Here is a 26,035-nt window from a genome sequence, read left to right as displayed (position 1 = left end):
CTCACCCTACTCAGAATCTGACATTACCAGACAAAGAGGGCTCACAACACAAGGTTCCTTCCAACTCTAATAATAATCTAATCTGAAGAAGTTTCTTGGATAAGCAGTGAAGCATTTTCAAAGGGGGAAAAAAGTTGTTGCCTTTTGAAAAAAAACACCTTTGGGTTGATTCAGAATCTTTCCAGTTGGAGAAGTGGATTATTTCAAACAGAAACCTTTGGGACTAAAGAAACTGAAATTGGAGTCCAGCCAACTTATCAAATGGAATAGCAATAGACAGATTTAAAGATTTTTAATTCTAACATTTTTTACTCCTGATAGCTGTACCTAGACCCTGATGATGCCACTTAGTATGGTAATGAAATGTCTGCAAGAAAACAACCAAGCTCAGATACTACCAGTAAACCCCCAGTTCAACCCTGAGCTACAAGTACCCCTTCTATAGATACCTAAGTGTAAATCTAACTACGAAAACTACATTTTTAGTTTTCATCTGTTATTATATTTATGGCTCCCCCTTTCCCCAATAAATTCAAATCAATGTCTACTTCTTACCTATTCTGGTTTTACCATCACGACATCTTTATCAAAGAAGTCAGATGAAGGTGGTGAATTTGAAGGCTAAAGATTTGAGTTTTTATCTTTCCCATGGAAACAAGGAGGACAAAATAGAACTTTGAGCTACTCAAAGCGCAAGAAATGACGTGAGGGTGATTAGGAACAACTCTTGTGGATAAGTTCTATAAGAGTAATAAGTTGAATAATTAGTTTTGTCATATTTTGTTACTTTTGAACCCATAAATGTCAAATTTAATAGCCCTACACGGAGCAGTTTCCCGAGCAAAATTAATCTGCTTTTTCAGAAAAAGCTTTTAATGCTCAAGCGGAAACTCTCAGCTCTTGGTTGTATGCAGAGAAGCAAAGTATCAAATATGTTTTGGGAAAGAAGAAAAAGGCCTTAACGGGTGGTTGAAAACATTGGCTATTGATAAGCCGCTTCCTCTGCAGTTCCCTTCTTCCTTCCTTCAGCCAGTCTCCCAAGATCTTTAGGGCGACCTTTTCTGGAAAGCTGTTCCAGAAAAAAATATTTTTTTCCCTCCCATCTGAACTGCAGACTGAAAGGAATGCTGTGAAGAAAAAAATCTTCAAAGTTCTGTACCTTCTATGAATAGTACTTAGATCGCCAGAGGGTAGGAGCTGTGTTTGGGTTGATGAGAGTAAATTTTGTCCACGGGCTTCTGCTTGATTTGCTTTGTGGTATGTTGTACACAGAGGCCCCTGTAGGTTTACATTAAGATATTGCCCAGACTAAACCAGTCTGTAGTTTTGCTTTCTCCCTTTCAATGCCTTTTTATCATTCACGCTGTCACCTGTGTTTCCTGGCAAGGCCTATGCACTGTGAGGGAGGTCTGGCAGAGTTAGGCTTCTTCTGGCTTTAATGCATGCTCTCTCTCCCTCCCTCTCTCTCTCTCTCTTTATTTCTCATTTTCTTCTTGCCTGCCGGGGGAAAAAAGTCTGTAAAAGAATGCTTGCTGTGTGGATACTGAAGAGAGATACTGAAGAGAGAGCCCCGTCAGTTCTATGACTGATGTCTTCCTGATAATGTTCAGGTTGTATAAGGAGTATTTTCCATGTGAAAAGAGACATTGAATAGATTACAATTGAGGAATTAAAATGCAGACAAGTAGATGAAATGGCCAAACAAAATGAAAAGTATAAAAGGTGCAGCTTCAAGGGAGACCGAGCATTCCTGTAGATTTGCTGAAAGTTGAAATGGTGTCACAGGAAAAAAAAGTTTAGGGGTGTTTAGCATTTACTTCAAGTAGCCCTCAAATGATAACCTCTTTTGTTCAGCAACTATGCAGAGTTAGGGTGGGTGCGGAATGAAGGGAACAACGATGGGTTCTCAAAGGTTTTGACTGCTACAATTATTATTATTATTATTATTATTATTATTATTATTATTATTATTATTAATTAGATTTGTATGCCGCCCCTCTCCGTAGACTCAGGGCGGCTCACAACAGTAATAGCACAATATATAACAAATCTAATTAAAAGTCACTAAAAACCCCTTATTTAAAAAGAAACATACACACATACATACCATGCATAAACTGTATAGGCCCAGAGGAAATGTCTCAGTTCCCCCATGCCTGGCGGCAGAGGAGGGTTTTAAGGAGTTTACAAAAGGCAAGGAGGTGGGAGCTGTTCTAATCTCTTCCCCTGGGTCCCGCCAGATGACATTGTTTAGTCGATGGGACCCGGAGAAGGCCAACTCTGTGGGACCTAACTGGTCGCTGGGATTTGTGTGACAGAAGGTGGTCTCGGAGATATTCTGGCTCCCGCAGCCACGTGAACAAAGTTTGAATGCTTGGCAACCAGCTTGCACTTATAACCAGTTGCAGCATCCCTCGGTCATGTGATTGCTGTTTGCAACCTTCCTTGCTGGCTTCTTTGGGAAAGCCAGCAGGGATGACTGCAGGTTACTTCACTGGCATGCATCCAGCGGTGGGCTACGAGCCAGAATGCAAAATTGTGCTCGCCACCGCGGCTCGTAAGTTCTTGCGGGACCAGTGCGATTTTGCTGTTGCACCTGTGGAGATAGCAAAATCACGCACGGAGCCGCAGGTAAAACCTCCCCGACCGTTAGCAGCTAGTTAGGACTGGGGAGGGAGGAACTACATTCAGATTATAAGATGCGCCCAAATTATCAGCCTCTTTTAGGGAGGAAAAAGGTGCCTCTTATACTCCAAAAAATACAGTAATTACAAAATTCCACTCAATAAAATTAGTTTATGACTTATCAACCAATAATACCAACAATTAAAATGCAACAATATATATTTAAAGGAGTGTCCTGTGATATCGCAGAGCACACATATATCCAGAAATCATATAAAATAAATACAATGAAAAATACCAGTCTTAATGGGAATAGGGTAAAATAACCAGAACCCAATAATAATAATAAATGTTTCTAAAACCTCTTTAAAAGCCAACTAGTTTTGAAGAGCAAAGGGGAGGATGAAATTGATTCTAAAGCAGTATTTTTCAAACTTGGCAACATCTTAAAGTAATGTATGGATTGCTGGCTGGGGAATTCTAAGAGTTGAAGTCCGCACATCTTAAAAGTTGCCAAGTTTGAAAAACACTATTCTAGAGTGGTGGTGCTGGGTCTGTGAAAAAAGATCACAGCCTTAAAGGAGAAACAGTAAGGTAACTGTTCACAAAGGAACATAAACAACAAGCATGCTTTTTTTAATGGAGGGCAAATAATATTTTTTAAAAATGGGCTGTCTCTGTGCTCATACATGTAATGATAGTGTTCTGCCGGGCTCTATGGTATGAGTTTCCCGAAAATTCAAGGGTACAAATTTCAGACACACTCACACTTGAAAGTTCAAAAACAATGTTCTTTATCACAAAATTCAAAAGATACAAATCATCCATTTTCTATTGCAAAGAGCACTCGTCCCAAAACAACCTTGTAGGCTGTACAATCCCCTTAATCAGTCCTTAAGTACTTAGCTAGCAGCTGTGAAGAAACGTCACAGCCCTCCTTCTTCCACGAAGTGAGACACACATACTTTGCTTTGGTTTCAAAGTCGTGAAAAATCAACAAAGTCCAGAAACAGCAAGGCACGGTCCTGAAGAAACAACGATCAGATAATCTTCCCCAACGGCCAAGCCAGCACGCTGCTATTTATATCAGCAGCTCTAATTGCTGGAGCCCCACCCAAATTCAGGTGGCCTCTCTTATCTCCTGTAATATTTCCTCAATTGGTCTCTTCTATGCATAATTCTGCACCTGCGTGGGTCTAATACTTCCTCATCCGAATCGACCAAAGATAATGGAGATTGGCTTCCTGGGCTGTGTGCCAAGCCTCCCTCTTCCAATTCACCCCCACCTTCTTCGTCCGAGGAAACTGCACTACCTGACTCTGTCGGCAATAAAACAGGCCTATGACATGTTGATGTTTCCCCTGCATCCACCTCCACATTCCTTGGGGCAGGAGCTGGGCCAGAGCCAACCACAACAGATAGTGATCTTGATTTTAATAGTAGTGATTTTACTTTTTACTTTTTAATTGATATAAGCTATTTTGTTTTTTTTAAATAAAAAATTGAAAAGTTCAGCTATACATTTCATAATGAATTGGAATACAAATCCACAAAGGGCCAGGGTGTTCAATTTTTTTTTACACTCTATGAAAAAATGATTTTTTTTTTCAATTCAGAATCATCTAATAAAACTAGCTTACAGGAGATTCAAGACAAACAAAATATTTTTAATTGCATAACAGTGAGCTGTGAAAGGTGCTGTCACTAAAACGTAGATGCATTTAAAAGAAAATGAGACCAGTTCTCAGCGGCTACTAGTCTGTGTAGTATAACCTAGGACAGTTACATTATGCTTTTTAGTATTAGTCATGGCTCCCAGGATAGAATCTATCCTGTGGGTTTCTATAGGAAGCTGGGGAATCACTAACAAAAATGGAGGAGAACTAGATGAAGGTGCATCAGGACTGCTCTTCCATAGTTCGATGTTCACCTGTTCTTCATTCTCTTTGTGGCCCCATCCAATCCCAGCCCCACACTGGGGGAATTTGCAGCTGCAATAAATCCTTGGGATATTTTTGCTGTAATCTACATGAATTTGCTTTGAATGTTTCTAATGCTACTTGTGTCCAATCTGCAGCTGGCAGAGCAATTTACATCTACAGCTGTTGTTTGGAGTTCTTTGAAAATTCCAGCTTGTAATGACATAAAAGGAGCCCATTTGCAAGGGTTTTTCCACAACCTGAAATACCCTGATTAGTCTTCCTGCTGTGCCCTGCACTTCGGTTCCTTTCTTCCTATACACTTAACAGCCAAAGCCACCTGTGATTAGTGTTAATGTGCAATACACACTACAAATATAACTGTTGCTTTTTGTTTTGTATTTGGTATACAATTGTCATGCTCTAAGGAATTTGAGATACAGATTGGTGAGATCACTGTTTACAATTAGCCATAGTCACAATAAAACATTCCTATTGTTAGCATCACTTTTTGTAATACTGGCTAGTCAAGTGTTTGCTTTTCCTCATGCCAATACACACACACACACACACACACACACACACACACACACACAGAGTGTTTTAGGTTGCTTCAGAGAGAGAATTATACATGTAATATCCCCCCCCCTATTTTTTTTGGTTTTGTTTTTAAATATACTTTATTGGTTTATAAAACGGGAAAAGGGGGATGGGAGTACAAAAAAGAGAGGTGGGAGGGGAATGGGGTAAACAGTGTTGTTATATCACAGCTTATATATATTATTGTTTACAGATTCCAAGTATTTGTCCATATGTAAATATTTCGTATTCAGTATTCTTATTTGAATAATCTTATAGCTGTAATATTTGATAATCCAACAATAACAGGAAAAGAAAAGGGGTAGAAAGGGAAAGAAGAGAGAAAGAAGGAGAGAAGAAAGAGAGAAGAGAGAGAGAGAGGAGAAGTAGTACCTGCAAGCAAGCAGGCATTTGTATTGTGACTTCTTAGTTTAATTATGTTTGTTATTTTTGTTAGTGGAACTTAATAATAGATTGTAATATTAGTAGTTTTCTAGTAATTATCAAGTGGATTGAACTCAGACAGGGATTGTATTGATTTTGGTCTGATTTTTTATTATGTGTATCTTTATTTTGGTTTATATTAAACGATTTTAATTATTTTTCGCTTTGTCGTCTTTAGAATTGGATAGCCATCTGAACCATTTCTCCCAGGCCTTGTAGAACTCTGAATCATTTTTGTTTTGAATTTCCATTGTTAATTTTGTTAGTTCGGCACATTCCATAATTTTACTAATGATGGTTAGATTTGTCGGAATGTCTTCTTTTTCCCAATGTTGTGCGTATGTTAGTCAGGCGGCCGTTAGTATTTGGATAGTGAGGTATCTGTCTTCTTTACTTAATTTCTGTCTAAAAATGCCCAGAAGAAATAACTCTGGTTTAGTTATGATCTTTGGCAATATGACTTGGTCCATTATTCTTCTAATTTGTGTCCAAAATTTTTGGGCGTATGTATCCCCTCCCCTGTTTTTATTGCTCTTATACATAAAGACATTGGTCAAATAAAATTAAGAATAGCAAACAGAAGTAGACCATAAAGGAATAAGCAAACTATAATTATGAAATACATAGGGGGGGTAAAAAGAAATTATCAAACAGTGAGGAAAATCTTGGTCACATAAAATAATGTTGACTGGACCTTTCCACTGTGTTGATAGGAAACCAATTCACATGTGGAGGATAAACATATGTCTTTAATCTAGGATTTTAAAGCAGGTGTACTAGTCTTTCCATCGAAGTCAAACATCCTGTCTAGCCACAGACCACACACTGTAAATCTAGAATTCTTCATACTTCACTTCCAAATGTTTCATATATAATTTAACAACATAGTCATATCTCTAATTTTTTTTTCTTATTCTAAAACCATATTTTAAAAAATCTTACAAATATTAAACCAAATGAGTAAAACTGTAGAATATGCCCAAAACATGAGTTTTCTGTAAAATTATCCTTATAGCATACAATTGAGATCTAGCCTTACTAATATCCTTTGTAGTGTCCTGAAAATATGATAAATAACTTTCCAATCATCACTTTTTAGAACATACGCTACAAATTCAATATTTTTTAGGTCTTTGCCTATTACATTTGTCAAAAGATATTCTAGCTCCTTGTTTCCCATATCTAGCTTAGTAATACTACTGTATTTTTTATCTGATCCTTTTTTTAACGTGCCAACAGCTTACTAAATGTCTACAAAACATTAAAATATGTAGCTTAAAACAAGATCAATTTAAAATATAGGTAGTTCTTATTTAGTAACTGTCTTTGATATAGCAACCATTCATAGTTACCACAGTGATGAAAACTCTGATCAAGCCACACATTTAAAACTTTGCTCATGTGTAAAGCAAAGGAAAGCTGAAAATCATAAGCACCGGTGCAGTTTCACTTATTGACCATTTCTTTTAACTGAGTTATTGGAGCCAATTATTAATCCCTAAATGAGTAAAACAGCAGAATAAAATAAAACTAATGCAACTGCAATTACAATAAAATAACAGCAATGTTCTAAAATGATTTCCGATTGTCACGGGAAAATAAGTAGTGGTACCAAAGAATCATAGTAAAGATGGTCTCAACTTATGACCTCTCAATTCAGTCGACTGAATGAAGGGACTTACAAATGATCCCTTCTGAAACAGTGGCATAAAATGAATGTACTGTACCTACAGGTTGCTATTTCATCAGCCTCTTCCTGTTGTATCTTTAGTTAAGCCACCAGATGTTCAGTTAAGATCATTAACTCCTTTTGGGTGGATGAAGGAGCCGCGTAGTTATGGGATCTTAAAAGGTGGGATGTAAAATGCTTTTGTCAAAAACTGCTGGAGTTGTGTACAATCTATGGGGAAGCTACGTCTTACACCACCATTAATTTATTTTTTAAAAATGTGAGCAAAGTAATTTGATGGTTCCTAGGACCAAAATCACCAGAATTGGTTTTACAAAAGTAATATATTTTAAACTGCTGTACGACTGATTTTAGAATTCCTTTATCAACAACTTTGCTTAATAAATAAATAAAAACTGGGGGAAAAATGAATGTACCTATAAGTCCTAATTTGCAGATGAGCTGCCTTTCATTCAACAAACTTTGTTGCTTTGTTTTTAAAAACAAGCCTAGGTACAGGGCATTTTTAAAATCTAAACGCAATAGTTAATGCAAGGGTTATTCTGTCTTGCATAAACTGATAAAAGGTTAAGACACTGAGGCCACTTACAGTAGCTCTCCAGTTTTAATGAAGATCTCAGAGGAAACCAAGGCTACTCATCTGTCACTTTACAAAGAAAATATGCAGCCCCATTTTGAAAAGACTGCAGATTACTGGATGGAGGGCTTCAGCACTGGGATAATAGTAGAGCATTTGAAGCATGAAGGAACATGGCATATCTCTAGTGATTTAGAATAGAATAGAATTCTTTATTGGCCAAGTGTTATTTCACACACAAGGAATTTGTCTTTGGTGCATATGCTCTCAGTGTACATAAAAGAAAAAGATACATTTGTTGAAGATTTAGGTGAAGATGCGGGCCAATTGGTCATCACAGACTTTTAAGCAAGGAGTTATCTTGTCTGGGCTTGGTGCTTTTCCTGGTTTCTGTTTGTGAAATAGATCTTGCACTTACTTTTCTGTGATCACCAGGGGTTGTGAACCCAATGGGATGGGGTCAGTTCATATATACAGCCAAAATATTGTAATGGCATTTGGAGTGGACAGATGAGCCACTCTCATCAATGACAATGGAAAAATAATGAAAACTGAAGGAATCAAGATGTCCTATGGAAATTATATCTAGTCTCTGGATGAAGGCGATTACTGTACTACAAATACCCGAGTATTCTTCAAGCTGATGATATCAAGCACACTGAAATCAAGAAGATGATTAGAAGTAAATACATCAGGAGACTGAGAAAGATCTTAAAATCCTAACTCTGTGGCAGTAATTAACAACATAAGGCAATTAATATCTGGGGAATTCCAGTCATTAGATACACAACAGGAATAGATGACTAAACTCAAGCATAACTAAAACATTCATGCAGTGATGTTGATAAACTCTGATTGCCAAGGAAAATAGGTGGCTGTGGAATGTTGCAAGTCCATCAGATAGTTGAAGAAGAAAAAAGGACATTGGATGAACATCTAAGGGGCAGTGAAGAAGATGGCCTGAGGCTAGTATATCATGAAGAGTTAATTGAGTACTGGAGACAGAGACTAAACTCTTTACAAGAAAGAGTAAATGAAGAACAGAAAAGAGGCATAGGAGCCCAAAGTATTACGTGGTCAGTAGACATGTAATAGGCAAAGGAGAGTATAACAAGACCTGGCAAAGACTAACAGCAGGAAAATTGGAGAAAGAGGCACTAATTGGAGCTGCATAAGACCAAGCCTTAATAACTAACACATACAAAGACAGAATTGAAAAGACAGTAACAGACAGTAAGTCATCTCTGCAAATAAACTGAAAAAACAGTGGATCACCTACTTAGTTGCTGCAAGTCCCAGTCACTTTGGCATGACAAAAGTAGTAACAAGTAGCAAGACTGGTGGGACCACAAAATAGACAAAGTAATAGAAAATGAAGAAACCAATGTTTACTAACTAAAGTTTCTTTGTAAGATTCTTATTAATACACTCACCATCTTTATAATTTATAATAATTCTCTGACTTGTTAACAAGAAACTGTCAGTATTTTGTCTATGTTTTTACTCTGTTCATATGCTATATTTATGCCTTTCTGTTCAATATGATTATAATTTAAAATTCTAAAAAAAGAAGATGAAATAATGAAATTCAGTCTTGCTTTAGACTGTGAGTGCTTTAATTGGAGGATCTGAGCAGGAAGCCTTTATCTCTTAGCAGTACAATGATAAAAGCTTGTCTTCCTAGTTTTTTCCTCTGTATAATAAACAATTGCAAAGAGACTTTAACTCAAGCAGCAGTTTAAACTTGCTCCACTTGTGCCATAAAATTTCACAGCTGAATGCTGTGTTAAACTTAAAGTCACAGTGGTTATAATTTGAGAAACGCACATGGAATTATTTAAAATATCCTGATCTACCTGATTACTCTAACATTTTTTTTCACCTGTCATTTAAAAGTATAAATGAGGAGCTGGGAGTAGGGAGTAGAAAATGATGTGGATTGTAATCAGATTTTTTTTTTGCTTAACTTTTCCATTGATGCCAATAACCTTGATTCTCTATCTCAGAAACACCATACATATTAAAAGAATAAATTGATCAAGAGTGTCTCTTGTTTCCAAATTCAGAATGTGTTCACCAAAGCCATATTAAGTGAAATCAACCAAACTTTGGCTTAAGGAGCCAAAGAGGCAGATGGTATTAACTAGGGTCTTTAACTCTTTTTCAATTCTCTTCCATTTCCGTGAAGGTACAAGCAAGGGGAATATATATCAAGGGAATTTTTCATGCTTTTGTACTGAGATTTTAATGTTGGTTGGAATATAAATATCATTTCCCTAATGTCCTTGTTCTTGACATTGTTTTATTTTAATTCTTTAAAGTGAAAAATTCTTTATAGCAGTGGGGATGGGAGGGGGAGAAATGATAACTGGTAGTTCTAGTTTGGAATATTAGACAGCTGGGGGAAAATAACTTGCTTTATTATTTGAATTCACTTTATACCTATAGGGTTCACAAATAACATTTGCTTTCACCTCTCTTCCTTTACTTATCTTTTAAAATCTTTTTTACATTTTCCACTGACACGACCATCAGAAAATTGTCTAATTTTCTGAAACACAGCAGAATTAAATCTGTATTTTTAATAATTGACAATAATTTCTTTCTCTATTAGAACTCTAGGCATCCTTAACTTATAATCAGTCACTTAGCCATTCAAGGTTACAGTAGACCCCCCTCCCAAAGTTACTTACATCACACTCTTAAAGTTATAGCACCTGCAACGTACCCACAATTGTTTGCCCTTATGACCGATTGCAGGCCCTTTGCAGCACCCCCCACTCATTCTCCCCATCATTCCCCATTCTGGGTTTCTGCATTCTGGGTTTAGACATGTTTCCCACGCCTTTCACTGGACCTCTCTCCTTCCTTCTCACTTACCTTTTGTAGATCTCTAAAGGTCGGGAGAAGGAAGGAGGACAGGCCTTTCCATTGGTGGACTTCATAGCGCAGTTCTGGAAATGGTCAACTTCTTTGAAGTAGTCATATTGAATTGTAGCCATTAAGACATTCTCGGGATATGCCATGCAGCCCAGCAATGAAGCCCCTTGTTTTGCATTGCTAATGTGAGTTCCACAACATTTCAGAGTGTTCCAGTGTAATAACGTCACCAAGTTATTGAGCTTGATTCAAAGCAGTTTCTGTGGGGGTTTTCCCTGCTAGGAAATAATGTTAGTGTGTGTTTCAAATACTTTGCAGGTCAAACAGATTTTAGTGATATCTTTTGCAGCAAGAACTATGTTGTGGCACTTTAATGTATAAAGCTGTTAGGCTTTTTTGTGCCTCATCATAGTCCATTTTATCACGTGCCCAAATTATTTTTCAGTGTTCATGCTAAGGCAGAAAGAATCAGCCCACTCATTGTTCCTGCTAATGGTCACCAGGATATTTAACAGGAAAGGACATATAAATGGGTTTGTGGGCTTCTCTACTGTGGAACAGCTGCTCCCAACAAACAGCCTGATCAGTGTTGGTTATGACCTATAAAGCCCTTCATGGCACCAGACCAGATTATCTCCGGGACTGCCTTCTGCCGCACGAATCCCAGCGACCAGTTAGGTCCCATAGAGTGGGCTTTCTCCGGGTCCCGTCAACTAAACAATGTTGTTTGGCGGGACCCAGGGGAAGAGCCTTCTCTGTGGCGGCCCCGGCCCTCTGGAACCAACTCCCCCCAGAGATTAGAATAGCCCCCACCCTCCTTGCCTTTCATGAGCTCATTAAAACCCACCTCTGCCGTCAGGCAAGGGGAAACTGAGATATTCTTTCCCCCTAGGCTGCTACAATTTATGGATGATATGTTTGTATGTATGATTGGTTTTATAATAAGGTTTTTTAGCTGTTTTAGTATTGGATTGTCGCATGTTGTTTTTACCACTGTTGTTAGCCGTCCCGAGTCTACGGAGCCGTCCCAAGTCTACGGAGGCATACAAATCCAATAAATGAATGAATGAATGAATGAATGTTTCATTTCAGTTTGGTCAGTTTTACCCAGCTCCCTTTGCTTGCAAAAACATTTAAAAGAAACTATAAATAATCAAAATAGCCAATATCAATGACAGGTCCATTTTGTAGTGAAATCAGTTGGTTGGATTTAATTGGCTGCAAAGAGGGAGCAGAGAATGTGTCAAGCCTCCATTTCCCTTAAATGGACTGTGAATGTTATGCTGCTGAAGCTGAGAGTCAGGGGGAAGACAAGAATTCCCAGAAAAGGGAAAATGGACCACTCACAAGTTTTGCTCAGCTTCAGGGCTATAAAAAAAAAGAGAGAACAGGTTTTGCCATGCTGGATACATTGCAGTTCAGCCATAAACTGTAGCTGGGAAACAGAATTCAAGAGTTCTTTCCTGGAGGAGTACAAAGGGGACCAATATTATATTTTAATTATAAACTTACAGTCTAATGATTTAGACTATTCTTGAAATGTTCTGCTCTTGTTCAGAATCTAGATTTCGTAAACAACTATTTGAACATGAGATACAAGGATACAACATTTTCCCACTCAGGAATTTGTAAATATATTGTTTATAATACATTTGTTGTTGTTTTAATTTCTTAGGACATTTACTTCAATCAGAAGTGAACTGATCCCATACTTGGTTAGAAAGCAGTTTTCCTCTCCTGCACAATTTCAACAGGACCAAAACCACAACGAGCAAGGCCAAAAGAAAAAGGACCAGAAAACAGGTTAGTACAAACAACAACAACAACCCATGCAGGAGAAAATATATGTCATTTGGGGAACGTTATTCCAATATGGGGATTGCAATCATTTCCAATTCATAAGCTCTTTTTAGCCTGCTTCTTGACCAACGCTCCCCCCACCCCAGCTTGTCTTAATTTAAAATCTGGTCAAATATTGGTAGTATGAACCATATAGAAATAAACACCAAGACATTGTTGCCACCAGGGTTTAAAAAGAAAAGGAGCAACATAGGAAAGGATGAAGGGATAGATAACGAGAGTGATCAGTTTGATAATGCCAGAAGGAAGTTAGTGTTCTGTATTATATCCAAACTTGGAAAGTTATCATTTTTTATAATAAGGCAGTTAATAGGTGGGTTTCAGTCTGTTAAAGAAAGAAATTCCTTTCATTTGACTGACATATAAGAGACAGGAACTTATAGGGCCTTGTTCATACAGGGGGTGGACAGAAAAATGGAAAGACTTGACTTTTTGGCATCAAAATGTTTGAACATGTTTAAATCAATCAAAACTTGACATATTTTAATGTTTTTTTAAATTCTGTTATTCGATATGTTTTTTTTAAACTACCGTACCTTTTTTTTAACAGAAATTTAAGGAAATTGGTTATAACCTTCTAGAAATGGCAGACCTCTCAGACCTTCAAAGAGGCCAAATTGTTGGTGCTCGATTGGCAGGTGCTAGTATAATAGAAAGTGCCCAAATGTTTGGCGTTTCAAGAGATGATGTCTCAAAAGTAATGACTGCTTTTGAAAGAGAAGAGAAAACATCCTCAGCCAAGCACAGGTCTGGTTGAAAGTCGAAGTTGTCTGAGAGAGACCGCCGGACTCTAAAGCGAATTGTTAGAGCGGATCGCAAGACCGTAGCTCCTAAAATCACTGCAGAGCTCATTAGACACATACAGAACCCCGTTTCCACAAAAAAATGTTTGAAGGGAGCTTCACAAATCTGGATTCCACAGAAGAGCTGCAAGGTGTTTCCATTTTTTTTGCCCACCCCCTGTATATTATAAAAGTACATTATTCTCTTACAATTGAAGCAGAAATTAGTCTTATTTCTGGCGGGTTGAGGTGGGGAGGAAAGCATTTTCTTTTGGCTGGTACTTCCATTCTTTGTTTCTTTGGTCCCAATTAAAACAGGGATCTTTGGGGTGTTAGGAAGAGATTTCTTCCAGAAACAGCTCTTTCTAGCCAGCGGATGGGGCCACAGTGTTTTTTTCATTGTCATGATATTTTACCTATGGGCCAACAATCCCAGAGGCCATTGTTGTTCTGGGCAACGGCAAAGATTGGAATATAGAGCAATGTGATATAATGTCACTCACAAAGGATAAGTTCAGCCATTCTTTACTCACCCATTTATTTTGTGCAAAAGAAAAAATGGTGCCGTATACAATGCTCATTATGATTCCATTTGAAACGTTTATTATTTACATATTCATATTCCACAGACATTTATAGCTTTATGAAGAGCGATAGCTGGTTTGAATTGGGTACAGACAAAATGTGTTGGAACAGTTGCAGAGGAGATGTAAAAGAGGCATTCCATGGAGGGAAAATTCGTTGTTATGTTCACATCATGAAAGATGGACTATGTTACCGAGTTAACACTCTTGGACTATATATTGAAGCAAACAGGCAGGTAAGGGGAAGAAAAGCAGTTTTTAACTCAGAACTGGTACTTGTGTAATTATAACAATTAAGAGAGGGATAGAATGGGGAGATTGAAATATCTTTATGTTGGTTACATCATGAAGGGGAAAATGACTGAATGACCAAAATATACTTGTTCGTATACTTACAATATTTGCATCCTATCTTGTCAGAAATCATTCACAATGACTTAAAACATTTTAAAAGATAGAATGACAACGAATTAACAATATATTCCACAGGTGTCAAACTCTATCATGTCACATGACATATTGTGATATATCGCAGTGTTTTTTGCCTTGGCAGAGCCGGGGTGGGTGTGGTCTACGCTTGATGCATCTGGCCTAAAGACCGCCAGTTTGACATCCCCAATATGTTCCAAAGCTTGGGAACAATGTCAGTGAAGACCCTCTCTCTTGCACGCCAAATAAATAAACCTCTAACACTGGAGACATCTTCACAAGGGACTTTCCTGCAGTACTTCTTGGTCAGACAGACCCATAATGAAGAAGCCTCAGCTAAAAAAAGTCCAGGCCTTGACTTATTTAAAGATCAAGCGATCTCTAAAACCTGCACCAGTTATTCATATAGCTTCTGGACCCGTCATCCACAATAGGCTAAATCAAAGTCATAAAAGCCTTTAATTATTTATTAATAGTGGGTATATATTTTCTGGATTTTTTCCTTACCAAGTCTATTATAAAAGTTACGTTTTATAAGTTTTAAAAGTTTTTCCATGAGTGATGGCATATTTGCATGAACTAATAATGCACATTATTAGTAGGTCAAAACTTACTTTGCCATATGAGAGAGGAGCTATTTTGGAATCTAATAAGGAACAGTAGATAGAAGATCTCGTTGTGTAGACAGAAAAAAGAAAAATGCACAATCGCTAACAGGGTTATACAGTATTTTAATTTCAAGGGGTTAAAAGAAGGAAAGAAAATTGGTGCATTTTGACCAGTGTTAGAAGGTGTAAGAATGATCTGAAGAACAAATTCTTGAGTTTATTTATTATTTATTTATTAGATTTGTATGCCGACCCTCTCCATTATTATTTGCAGTCAGTATTCCAAATATTCCCTTCCCCCCTGTGATAATTCCAATTAATATATACTGTATATTTCTATAAATATTCCATGATTAGAGACAGATTTTCTTCAATAGTAACTTTTCTGGTATGGAAATCTAAGGCAAACTATCTCAGCTAAAGCATTAATCCTTCTGAGAATTTTCACATTTTCAAGAGATTTCTAATAGTCTTATGCCTTTTGTTTTGCTTAAGCTGTTCTGGGTTCCAAATATTTCATAATGTTTTGATTTGTGGATATTTTATTTTCTTCTTCACACTTCTCTTACATTTTTAATATGTGAGCATTTATTTATTCTAGTTTGTTTGTGAGCTAGCTTAAGCAACTGGATTCCATTGAAAGCATATCAAAGTCAGAGATTTATTCAGAAAGTTCATTCAGTGCAATTTATATATATCATTATTTTTCTGCAGCCTCCTTTAAATCTTGAGAGTTATGATCACTGTCTTGTCTGAGTGTCCCATTATTTCTACACATTTATCCACAGGGTGGATAAAAATTGATTTAAAAAATAAATAAATAAAAACATTTTTTTATTTAAATCAGATTTGTTTCATTTAAATTGGATTTTTTTTATTTTTATCAAATTTATTTTAATAAAAATGCTTTTGGAATAAAAATTTATATAAAGATAGTTTTATATTTAAAGATACATTAATAATTTAATTTATTTAGCATGAAATAGAGCTTAGTTATGTAGCCTGAGGCTGTATATTCTGCAATATACAGTAAGTCAACAGCAGGTCAGAGGAGGAGCTGCCAAGGGATAGAAATGACAGTTTCTCTTTTAAAATTATGATTTAAATCGAGTTGATTTAAATCAAGCCTTTTTACTAGTGATTAAATCGACTTAATTTAAATCAAAATCCACCTGGAATGGAAAGGAAAATGGACTGATTGTAGCATCATTATATACGGCCATGCCATCCAACAGACGCATGTACAAATGTGGCAGTGTTGGCACAGTGTATATTTTTACCCCTAACTTGTGAAACAGCTGCTAATGCATTAGAATTGGAAACAGACCAGCACTTCAGCTCCCTGGTTTTGTACTTAGGAAATATTTCACTTGTTTCAGAGTTGACCTCCTCAGTCTGCTGCTCCCTTTGTGTGGGCAGGTGGCAGCAGGAGGGAGTAGTTTTGGGGAACAGGAAGTAGATTACTTCACAGGAAAAAAAAGCACCTTGAAGTTAAACCTCCCCTTGGCCCTGGCACTCCCTGAACATTCTGTTGTTATTGCTTTTAAATTTTTTATTTTTCATTTTTCCATTTTACATATCAATGAATATTTTTAACATATGTTAGAAATACATATACTGTATACGTATGTCATATGTTTCATACATTTATTTCCATTTATTTCTATAGATCTTTATTTCTCTGTTTTAACCAATTATACCACTTATTCAGCACCTCATAAAATTCTGTTTCTTTCTTTCCTTTCATTTCTAATGTCAGCTTATGCATCTCTGCACATTCCAGCATCTTATTTATTTATTTATTTATTTATTTATTTATTTATTTATTTATTTATTTATTTATTTATTTATTTATTTATTTATTTATTTATTTATTTATTTATTTATTTATGTTGTCCAATACACAATGAGGGTTTTAGTGGGTATATATCTATATACACATAGTAAAATACATGATGAAGGTTATAGAGGAGATACTCATAGTAAAATATATCTAAGAAATAATAGAAAAGAAGGTATAGTAATAGAACATATCAATGAAAGAATAGAAGAGATATAGGAATAGAAGAAAGGTATAGGAGATATAGGAGAGCAATAGGACATGGAACGGAAGGCACTCTAGTGCACTTGTACTCGCCCCTTACTGACCTCTTAGGAATCTGGATAGGTCAACCGTAGATAATCTAAGGGTAAAGTGTTGGGGGTTATTATACATAAGATACTGGAATGTGTATTTTCAAGTTTCCCACATTGAACGTACACAATTCTTACTATGTGTAAAATGATGTATTGGAGTTGTTTCTTTATCTTTTGGTTAATTGTTCCTAATAAGAATAGTTTAAATTCTATTTGTTCTCCTGTTATCTCCTGTAGCCATCTCCTTATCTCAGTGTTTCTCAACCTTTCTAATGCCGCGACCCCTTAATACAGTTCCTCAAGTTGTGGTGACACCCAACCATAAGTCTAGCGCTGATTCTTCCAACAGAGCTTGAAGCTGATTGGCAGAAAGGTCAGAGGGATACCCCCACTGTAAACGCCTGATTGGTCGGATTGTAAAAATATGTTCCAATGTGCCAGAATAGAAGCTTTAGTTCCTAACACCATGGGAAATTTGTCTTTTTCCCTGGTCTTAGGCGACCCCTGTAAAATGGTCGTTCGACCCCCAAAGATGTCCCAACCCCCAGGTTGAGAACCACTGCCTTATCTGTTCCCAATATTTCTTTGGTTTGGGGCATTGCCACCACATATGATAAAAAGTTCCCTTTTAAACTAAACTGCATTTCCAGCAATCTGGTTTCATATTTGTATACATTTTTGTCAATCATGCCAGCGTTTAATGCCACCTATTAAGAATTTTATATTGATTTTCTTTAAATGCAGTTGATTATGTTACAGTTCTTGTTCCAAATTCTTTCCCATTTCTCTAAATTTATATTACTGCCTATATTTTATGACCATGCAATAATCAAACCTCTCACAATTTCCTCTTTCATTTCTATTTCCAATAAGTGTCTGTAAAAGTTTATAAATTTTTCTTCATTCCCCATCAGTATTATATCTAATTGTTGAGGTATCCTTTGAATTCTATATTCTTCCATATCTTTTCTATATTTTGATTATGCCTGTAAATATGGCCATCTATCTGTTATTATACCCTGTTCTTTTAGTTCTTGATTTGATTTAAGTTTCCCCTGGCTATCTAATAATTCTTTATACTTTATCATCTGTTTTTATTTAAAGTATTTGGATATATCGCTGTCTCCATTGGCAAAACCCAATTTGGCAATTTTGTACAATGTTTGTTTTTAACTTTTCCCCATGTCCATATTAGCACTCCTCTTATTTGTGTCTTTTTATGCTTTTTATGCCAGCCTGCCTGTAAATCATGTCCTTCAATTGTTAGCATCCTTTCATTTTAGCCACTCTAATTTTTCCACTCCCTAATCCATAGTAACCCCACCGCTTGATGATAAAATTCCCATTTTGGAAGTCCAAAGTCATCTCTGATTTTATTATCTTGTAATGTCTTCATATTTATCCATGTTTTCTTATCTTACCAATTTTTTAATTGTTGTTATTTTATTTAGTTTCTCAAAAAAAATCCTATCTAATTTTATTGTGACTGTTTGAAATAAATATAATAATGTTGGCATTATAATTTTAAGCATATGCATTTTGTGTTCTAAACAGAAATCTTATACACATATCAAGTAGTATCCTTAAAATAACAATTTAAGCCAGCTAATAATAAAAAGAGATGTGCGAGCATATGCACCAGTCTTTGCAATATAACTTTTAAATAATTACCTTAGTGACATTCCCAATGGCAAAATGCTTAAGACTAAGAGAAATACTCCTAAATACTCCTAAAACTCAAATCCTATGGCATCTCAGGACTCCTCCACAACTGGATTACTGCATTCCTGTCAAACAGGCAACAAATTGTCAAAATTGGTAGCGCCATCTCCACCCCCATCCCTGTCATAAGTGGCATTCCCCAGGGAAGCGTACTAGGTCCTACTCTCTTCATTCTCTACATCAAGGACCTCTGTGACCATATCGAAAGCAACTGTGTTCTTTTTGCTGACGATGTGAAACTTTTCAACACCACTGACAACACACTCACTCTCGAAAAAGACCTGGACTTTGTTTCAGACTGGTCTAACACCTGGCAACTTCAAATATCAACCAACAAATGCTCTACCCTCCACATCGGCAAAAAGAATCCAAACCGCACATACGAACTGAATAAACAATCTCTCACTGCCAACCCACACTCAGTAAAAGACCTTGGAATACTAATATCGAATGACCTAAGTGCTAAAGCCCACTGCAACAATATCGCCAAAAAAGCTTCTAGAGTTGTTAACCTGATCCTACGCAGCTTCTGCTCAGGCAATCTCACACTACTCACAAGAGCCTACAAAACTTTTGCCAGACCCATCCTAGACTACTGCTCATCTGTCTGGAACCCATACCACATCTCAAACATCAACACCCTTGAAAATGTGCAAAGATATTTCACCAGAAGAGCCCTTCACTCCTCCACTCGAAACAGAATATCCTACGAAAATAGACTAACAATCCTGGGCCTAGAAAGCCTAGAACTACGGCGCCTAAAACACGATTTGAGTATTGCCCACAAGATCATATGCTGCAACGTCCTACCGGTCAATGACTACTTCAGCTTCAACCGCAACAACACAAGAGCACGCAACAGATTCAAACTTAATATGAACCGCTCCAAACTTGGCTGTAAAAAATATGATTTCAACAATCGAGTTATCGAAGCGTGGAACTCATTGCCGGACTCAATTGTGTCATCCCCTAACCCCCAACATTTCTCCCTTAGACTCTCCACGATTGACCTCTCCAGGTTCCTAAGAGGTCAGTAAGGGGCGTACATAAGTGCACTGGTGTGCCTTTCGTCCCCTGTCCAATTGTCTTTCCTTTCTCTCACTTATCATATATATTTTCTTTCTTTCATATATCCTCTCCTCTAAGTTCACTTTACCCTTATATATATTACTACATGTCTATTTTTCTTCCTATGTATTTGTGTATTGGACAAATGAATAAATAAATAAAAAATAAATAAGTTATTCATACTGTCCTATAATTGATAGAAAACAGGTATCTTCCTGGCCTTTTTGCAACCCTAAAAGCAAACTCACTAGAGTTTATATCCAAGTTTCAGTTCAAGCTAAAGTGGAAAAACAAAACCAGTAGTTTCCACAAGAGTTTCCTGAGTACATAGCCACCTTTTTAAAAAGAGAATATTAGGAATCACTTTGAAGATCTGAGCCTCACAGACAGGCAACCAGAGAAACTGTGGAATGAAATCAAAGAACTTGCCAAGACACCAGAAAGTGGAATAAATCAACTAGTGCCAGTAGAAATGTTGGAAATTGGCAAGCCTAGCTAAGAAAGACAAAGACCTCAGGAAGAAACTTAACAAAGAACTTCGGAGGACTCTTTAGAAAAGACAAAAAGTAGCATCAGAATGGCCTTTGTAAAGATGTTGATGATGGAAACAAGATGGGAAAACAAGGAAAGTCATTCAAAAGAACACTGACCTGAGAAGGCAATTCAATCTGAATTTGGTATGTTAATCAACATCAGGGAACAGATAGTAACTGATCAGAAAAGACCACATTTTGAAAGGAGTATATTGAAATACTGCATGGTAAAGATTTTTAAAAAAGGTATTTCCTATTTACAAGAATTTCTAGTACTATTTAGATCATTATTCAGGTGATGATCAGGTCAGAAAGCTAAAGGAACCGATATAGTAAGCAACTATAGAAAAATCTGTACATCTATAGAAATATGGCAAGTAGCAAAAGAAGAACCAATAAATGCTTGAACCGAACTATGCCAGAAAATCAAGACAACAACAAACTCCAACAATTGGAAAAGATTAGTTTATATCAAAAAGAGGAAATTTAACGGAGTGTATGTATCCTTAAAAAAAATCACATGCTGGCAAATCATCCTCATAGAGCTAGGGTGGCACATTGGTTAGAGTGCAGCACTGCAGGATATTTCAGAAGTTCAAATCTCACCACCAGCTCAATGTTGACTCAGCCTTCCATCCTTCCGAGGTGGGTAAAATGAAGATCCAGATTGTTGGGGGCAATATGCTGATTCTCCCATGCCTCTGGAAGGAGAGTCCAGCATGGGATTTAGCTCAAATCTTATTGGTAGGGACTGAGTTTTAAATTAATATAATTAACATATTAAGTAGGTACCGCCCCCTTGCTGCCCCAGTACCTCAGTTTTAAAAAACTCAGTCTACGATAGGGACTATGAGTTTTTTACTCCTGAGGGAGTAGGTTTTAGGAAATGTTAATTAATGAATTAATTTGTAATAAATAATAATGATGAATGTATTGCCTTTTTTAATGTTGTTTTTTATGTCTTCACAGGTTTCATCCTTTAGGGGTTTCTGCCCTCCGCGGGCAGCACCCCCAACGCTCTCCTCATGGGGCCTCTTCTCTCCGCGAGTACTGCCCTGAAGAGGAAGGTTGAGCCGGAGATCCCTGACCTCCGTGGCCATATCTGGCTCGTTCACCCCAAGTGGGAGGGGTCCGCCCCCTACCCACCTAAGGGGGCAGCGGAAAGGCTTGGTGGCTAAAGAGCCTGGAATAAACGGCAGCCGCGCTTCCCAGCTGATGCCGGGAGAAGCGTTCGGAGCGCCTCACAGCTGATAGCTGTCAAAGGACTAAAGCGCTCTCAGCCGAAGCCGCAGAAAGGAAGCGAGCGGCCGCAGGAAACACAAGCGGCGAGCAGGGAATTCCCCAGGCTTTTTGACAGCCGCAAATCACGGCGCCTGAACGGCCGTGCACACCGCCGCCGAGGGGAACTTCACCCCCCCCGAGGGCGGCAGTTGGTAGCGCCTGCCATTTCCCCCCCCCTAAATTGACGCAGGGGAGGGATTTCCCGCTTAAATTTTGGCGCGATTTGGCGAGGCGCCAGCAGCCAGGCTGCTAATCTGCCCGGCAACACGCCTCATTGGCTGAGCTACTCACGTGGGTGAGCAAACTGTCATCAGCTACTGCTGTCATTTCTGTGTGGATTCAAGGCTCCGTTTAATGTTTCTGGTGTGATCAGAGTCTGCTGTTTGTGAGTAAACGCTGCCCCAGTACTTTAATAAGGATGGCCGACCAGCAGGTACATCAGGGACAGGAGCAACCCCAGTCTGCTCCGGTGTCCTCCAAGGGCAAGGAGAAGGCTTCCTCTAAGGTCAAGGCCAAGTCTTCCCAGTCATCCTCCTCCTTGAAAGAAGCTGAGAGGAAAATAAAGGCGTTAGAGAAACGCCTGGATGCAGCTTTGTCTTCTCCAGCTTCAGGGGTTTTCCATATACCCCCTTTTCAGCCACTTACACCAGTGGGGCCATTGCCATTGGGGATCGTGGGCTCTGCCTCAGAAAGGGATTGGTCCCCAGACCGTCAGGCCTTGCCATGCCCAACTCCACCGTTGCCCTCGCCTCATGTCAGACCAGAGAGGCCTGCCTCAGTCAGTCAACCCTTATATGGGCCTTCTGCTGGATCACAGGCAGCTGGGGCTCCTTCTGCATCCTTCACACCTACGGCTGTAGGGCTTAGATCCCAAAGTGATGTATGGCAGACCTTCCCTCCATCCCTGCAGGACATTATTGCCAACGCATATGCGCAGGGAATGGTGGTCGGCGCCCAGTGAGTAACACCTCCATTACCACAACCGTACCAGCCCAGGGATCTTTGGTCAGCACCACCGCCCCCTCCTGGGCTGGACTCATTGGCGGGAGACACTGGGTTTCTGGAAGAAGACAGTGAGCATGGGCACAATGAACTATCTGATGATGATTATGCCTGTCCAGAACAGCCAGCTCCCGCAGGACTGTTTAAGCCAACGTTGTTTAGGCTGCTGTTGCATAAGGTGAAGCAAGCCTTAGATGTGCCGGGGGCGACTGCACCTACAGATGCAGGGGATGGACTTAGGACTTCTGCTTCCCCGTGTAAGGAGCAACCTAAGGAATCCGACAACGTGCCTGCAATGGAGATATTCGTAGAAAATATTAAACGCACCTGGCAGCACCCAGCAGCGGCACAGGGTCCCTCCATGGTGGAGCGTCGCTTCTATACGTTCGACGACGAGATGGAGAACCTGCTACAATTTCCGCCAGTGGATAAGCCAGTGGCCACACTGGTATCCAATGCCGTTGGCCCTACGGAGACTGCGGACAGTCTCAAGCCGGATGAAAGACAGGCTGAGACACTCCTGAAAAAGGCCCATCAAATGGCAGCATGGGCTTTGCGGGCGGCATCTACTGCATCCATTTTCAATAGGGCATCCATTATGTGGATCCAGGAGGTACAGGCTAGGATGGGGCCTGAGGATTCTCGCCTCAAGCAGGACTTAAACAAACTCCTAGCGGCGGCCGAATTTTCCGCAGATGCCACCTTGCACGCGGCGAAGTTTTCCGCAAGGGGCACGGCTTCCACTATTTCTTCTCGGCGCCTCCTTTGGCTTCGACATTGGCAGGCGGATGCCAAGTCGAAATGGCGCCTGTCATCTGCCCCTTTCCAGGGCACAAAATTGTTCGGGGAGGTGTTGGAATCCGTCCTTGTGGAGGACAAGGACAAGAGGAAGATCCTCCCCAGATCCTCTAGACGTCAGGATCGCAATAACACCCCATATCGACGCCGGCAGTCCTTTCGATGGGACCCAGCCTCCGGAACCACTCAGGCCTCCAGACCTTATTCACAGGGTCAATATGGGCAGTCCTATTCGTACCGGGGTGATAGGACCTACTTCCAAGGCCGGGGCAGAGGATACCAGCAGACGAGACGCCCCTTTCGGGGTTCCAATCAACGAGGCTTCCGTGGAGCCAAGTGACTCCATAGGGCAGGTCCCTTTGGGGGGAAAACTCCAAAGGTTTTGTACCGCCTGGAGGACCACATCCTCCGACGCCTGGATCTTGGACACGGTAAGCCGGGGCCTACGCCTGGAGTTCCTTCGTATTCCTCCTACCCATTTTGTGTCATGTTCCGTGCCCAAGGACGTTACCAATCGGACATTACTAGAGCAAGAGATTGCACATCTCCTAGAGATCCAAGCCATCGAGAGGGTGCCAGCCCAGATGGAGGGCATGGGGTTCTACTCCAGGGTCTTCATAGTACCCAAGTCATCGGGAGGTTGCAGGCTCATTTTGAATCTGAAACACCTAAACAGGTACGTGTTATACCACAGATTCAAGATGGCCTCCCTTCACACGATCCTTGCGTCAATCCGGCCCAGAGATCTCATGTCATCCATCGACCTGAAGGAGGCGTATTTACACGTTCCCATTCATCCGGAGCACCGGAAATACCTCTGCTTTTATGTCCAAGGGATTCACTATCAATACCGGGCGATGCCTTTTGGCCTCTCTTCCGCACCGCGTACCTTCACCAAGCTCCTGGATTCGCTAATCGCCTCCTTACGGTCCCGATCAATAAGACTTTTAGCTTACTTGGATGACATCCTCGTATTGTCCAGGGATCTGGCGAGCGCGCGGCAGGATCTACGGGACACGGTAGCGCTGTTGCAGGAACATGGCTTTACGATAAACGGGGAAAAAAGTCATTTTTCGCCCACCACCACTATAACCCATCTTGGCTCGGTTATCGACACCATCGCCATGAGAGTTTACCTATCTCCGGAGACAGCGCAACGTTCAGGACTTAGTCACCAATTTACGTCACCAGAGGATGGTGCCGCTGGCCTTCCTATCCAAGGTCCTAGGGACTCTAGTGTCGTGCGTGGACATAGTTCCCTGGGCACGGTATCATTTTTGCACACTGCAATGGACTTTACTTCCCTACCAAAAGCGACGTGTGAGTCACACACGCAGATTAATTATGGTACAACGAGGCTTGCGAGACTCCCTAAAATGGTGGAAGTCCCGGGCGATACATCAAGGGTCCCCCTTTGGCCACCTACAACACATCATTGTGACTACGGATGCCAGCCTCCTGGGTTGGGGAGCCCATGTGGACCATCATGTGACCCAAGGGTTGTGGCTTCCTCAGGACTTGATTCCTGTGAATATCAATTTCCTGGAGCTAAAAGCGGTACGCCTTGCCTTGTTAACCTTCACAACGCTTCTCCAGGGAAAGCATGTGTTGGTTCGCACGGACAATGTTGCAACCAGGGCGCACCTCAACCACCAAGGAGGAACCAGATCCCTCAGGTTGATGGAGGAAACGCAACTCCTCTTCGACTGGGCGGAGGTCCATCTTGCGTCGCTCCACGCAGAGCACATTGCGGGGGAAGCCAATACTCAGGCGGATTGGCTCAGTCGACAAGCAGTGGATCCAGCGGAGTGGAGTCTGACCCCACAACTGTTCCAGCAAGTGACCAAAAGGTTTGGCAACCCGAAGGTAGACTTATTCGCGACTCCGCACAATGCCCAGCTCCCGAGGTTTTATTCCAGATTTCCCACACCGGGAGCCGAGGGGACCAATGCCCTGTACCTTCCGTGGCCCAAGGAATTGCTATACGCCTTTCCACCAACACCACTTATTCCAAGGGTCATCGAGAAGATCCTAGTGGAACGGGTGGAGGTCATCCTGATAGCACCGCACTGGCCGCGCCGGGCTTGGTTCGCAGACCTGATGGGGCTCTCAATTGTCCAGCCCTGGAGGATCCCAGACGACCAAATCACCCTCACTCAGGGAGCGATATTCCATCCGGAACCGCAGTGGTTCCACCTGACCGCTTGGCGCTTGAGGGGGACAGATTGAGAACCCGGAACATTCCTGAGAATGTCATCGCTACGATCCAGTCGGCCAGGAGGCCTTCAACGACTAGGATCTACCAGGCTACGTGGGCCGCATTCACCACTTTTTGCAAGGTCAGACATCAACGGCCGCAGGATGCTAGTTTAGTCTTGGTGTTGGAGTTTTTACAATCCGGTCTGGAGAAGGGATTGGCTCCCAACACCTTAAGAAGACAGGTAGCGGCTTTGGCAATGATCATTCGATCTAAGGATGGTGGGTCATTGTCCCACCATTCGTTGATTAAAGACTTTCT

General features: G+C 40.0%; 1 protein-coding gene across 4 annotated transcripts in view; it reads left to right on the top strand.

The window, feature by feature from the left end:
- Positions 1-26,035, top strand: part of EIF2B3 (eukaryotic translation initiation factor 2B subunit gamma) — a 135,604-nt gene that overhangs the window by 67,155 nt on the left and 42,414 nt on the right. For all 4 annotated transcript variants that reach the window (XM_070745800.1, XM_070745803.1, XM_070745801.1 and 1 more), the window contains exons 7-8: positions 12,390-12,517; positions 13,986-14,176. In XM_070745800.1, the coding sequence (XP_070601901.1) occupies positions 12,390-12,517; positions 13,986-14,176 (319 nt within the window). The remainder of the gene's footprint in view (positions 1-12,389; positions 12,518-13,985; positions 14,177-26,035) is intronic.

Source organism: Erythrolamprus reginae, chromosome 3 (assembly GCF_031021105.1).
Source record: "Erythrolamprus reginae isolate rEryReg1 chromosome 3, rEryReg1.hap1, whole genome shotgun sequence".
Classification (NCBI taxonomy): domain Eukaryota; kingdom Metazoa; phylum Chordata; class Lepidosauria; order Squamata; family Dipsadidae; genus Erythrolamprus; species Erythrolamprus reginae.
The sequence above is the reverse complement of the archived record's forward strand: the minus strand, read 5'-3'. Positions and strand labels throughout refer to the sequence as shown.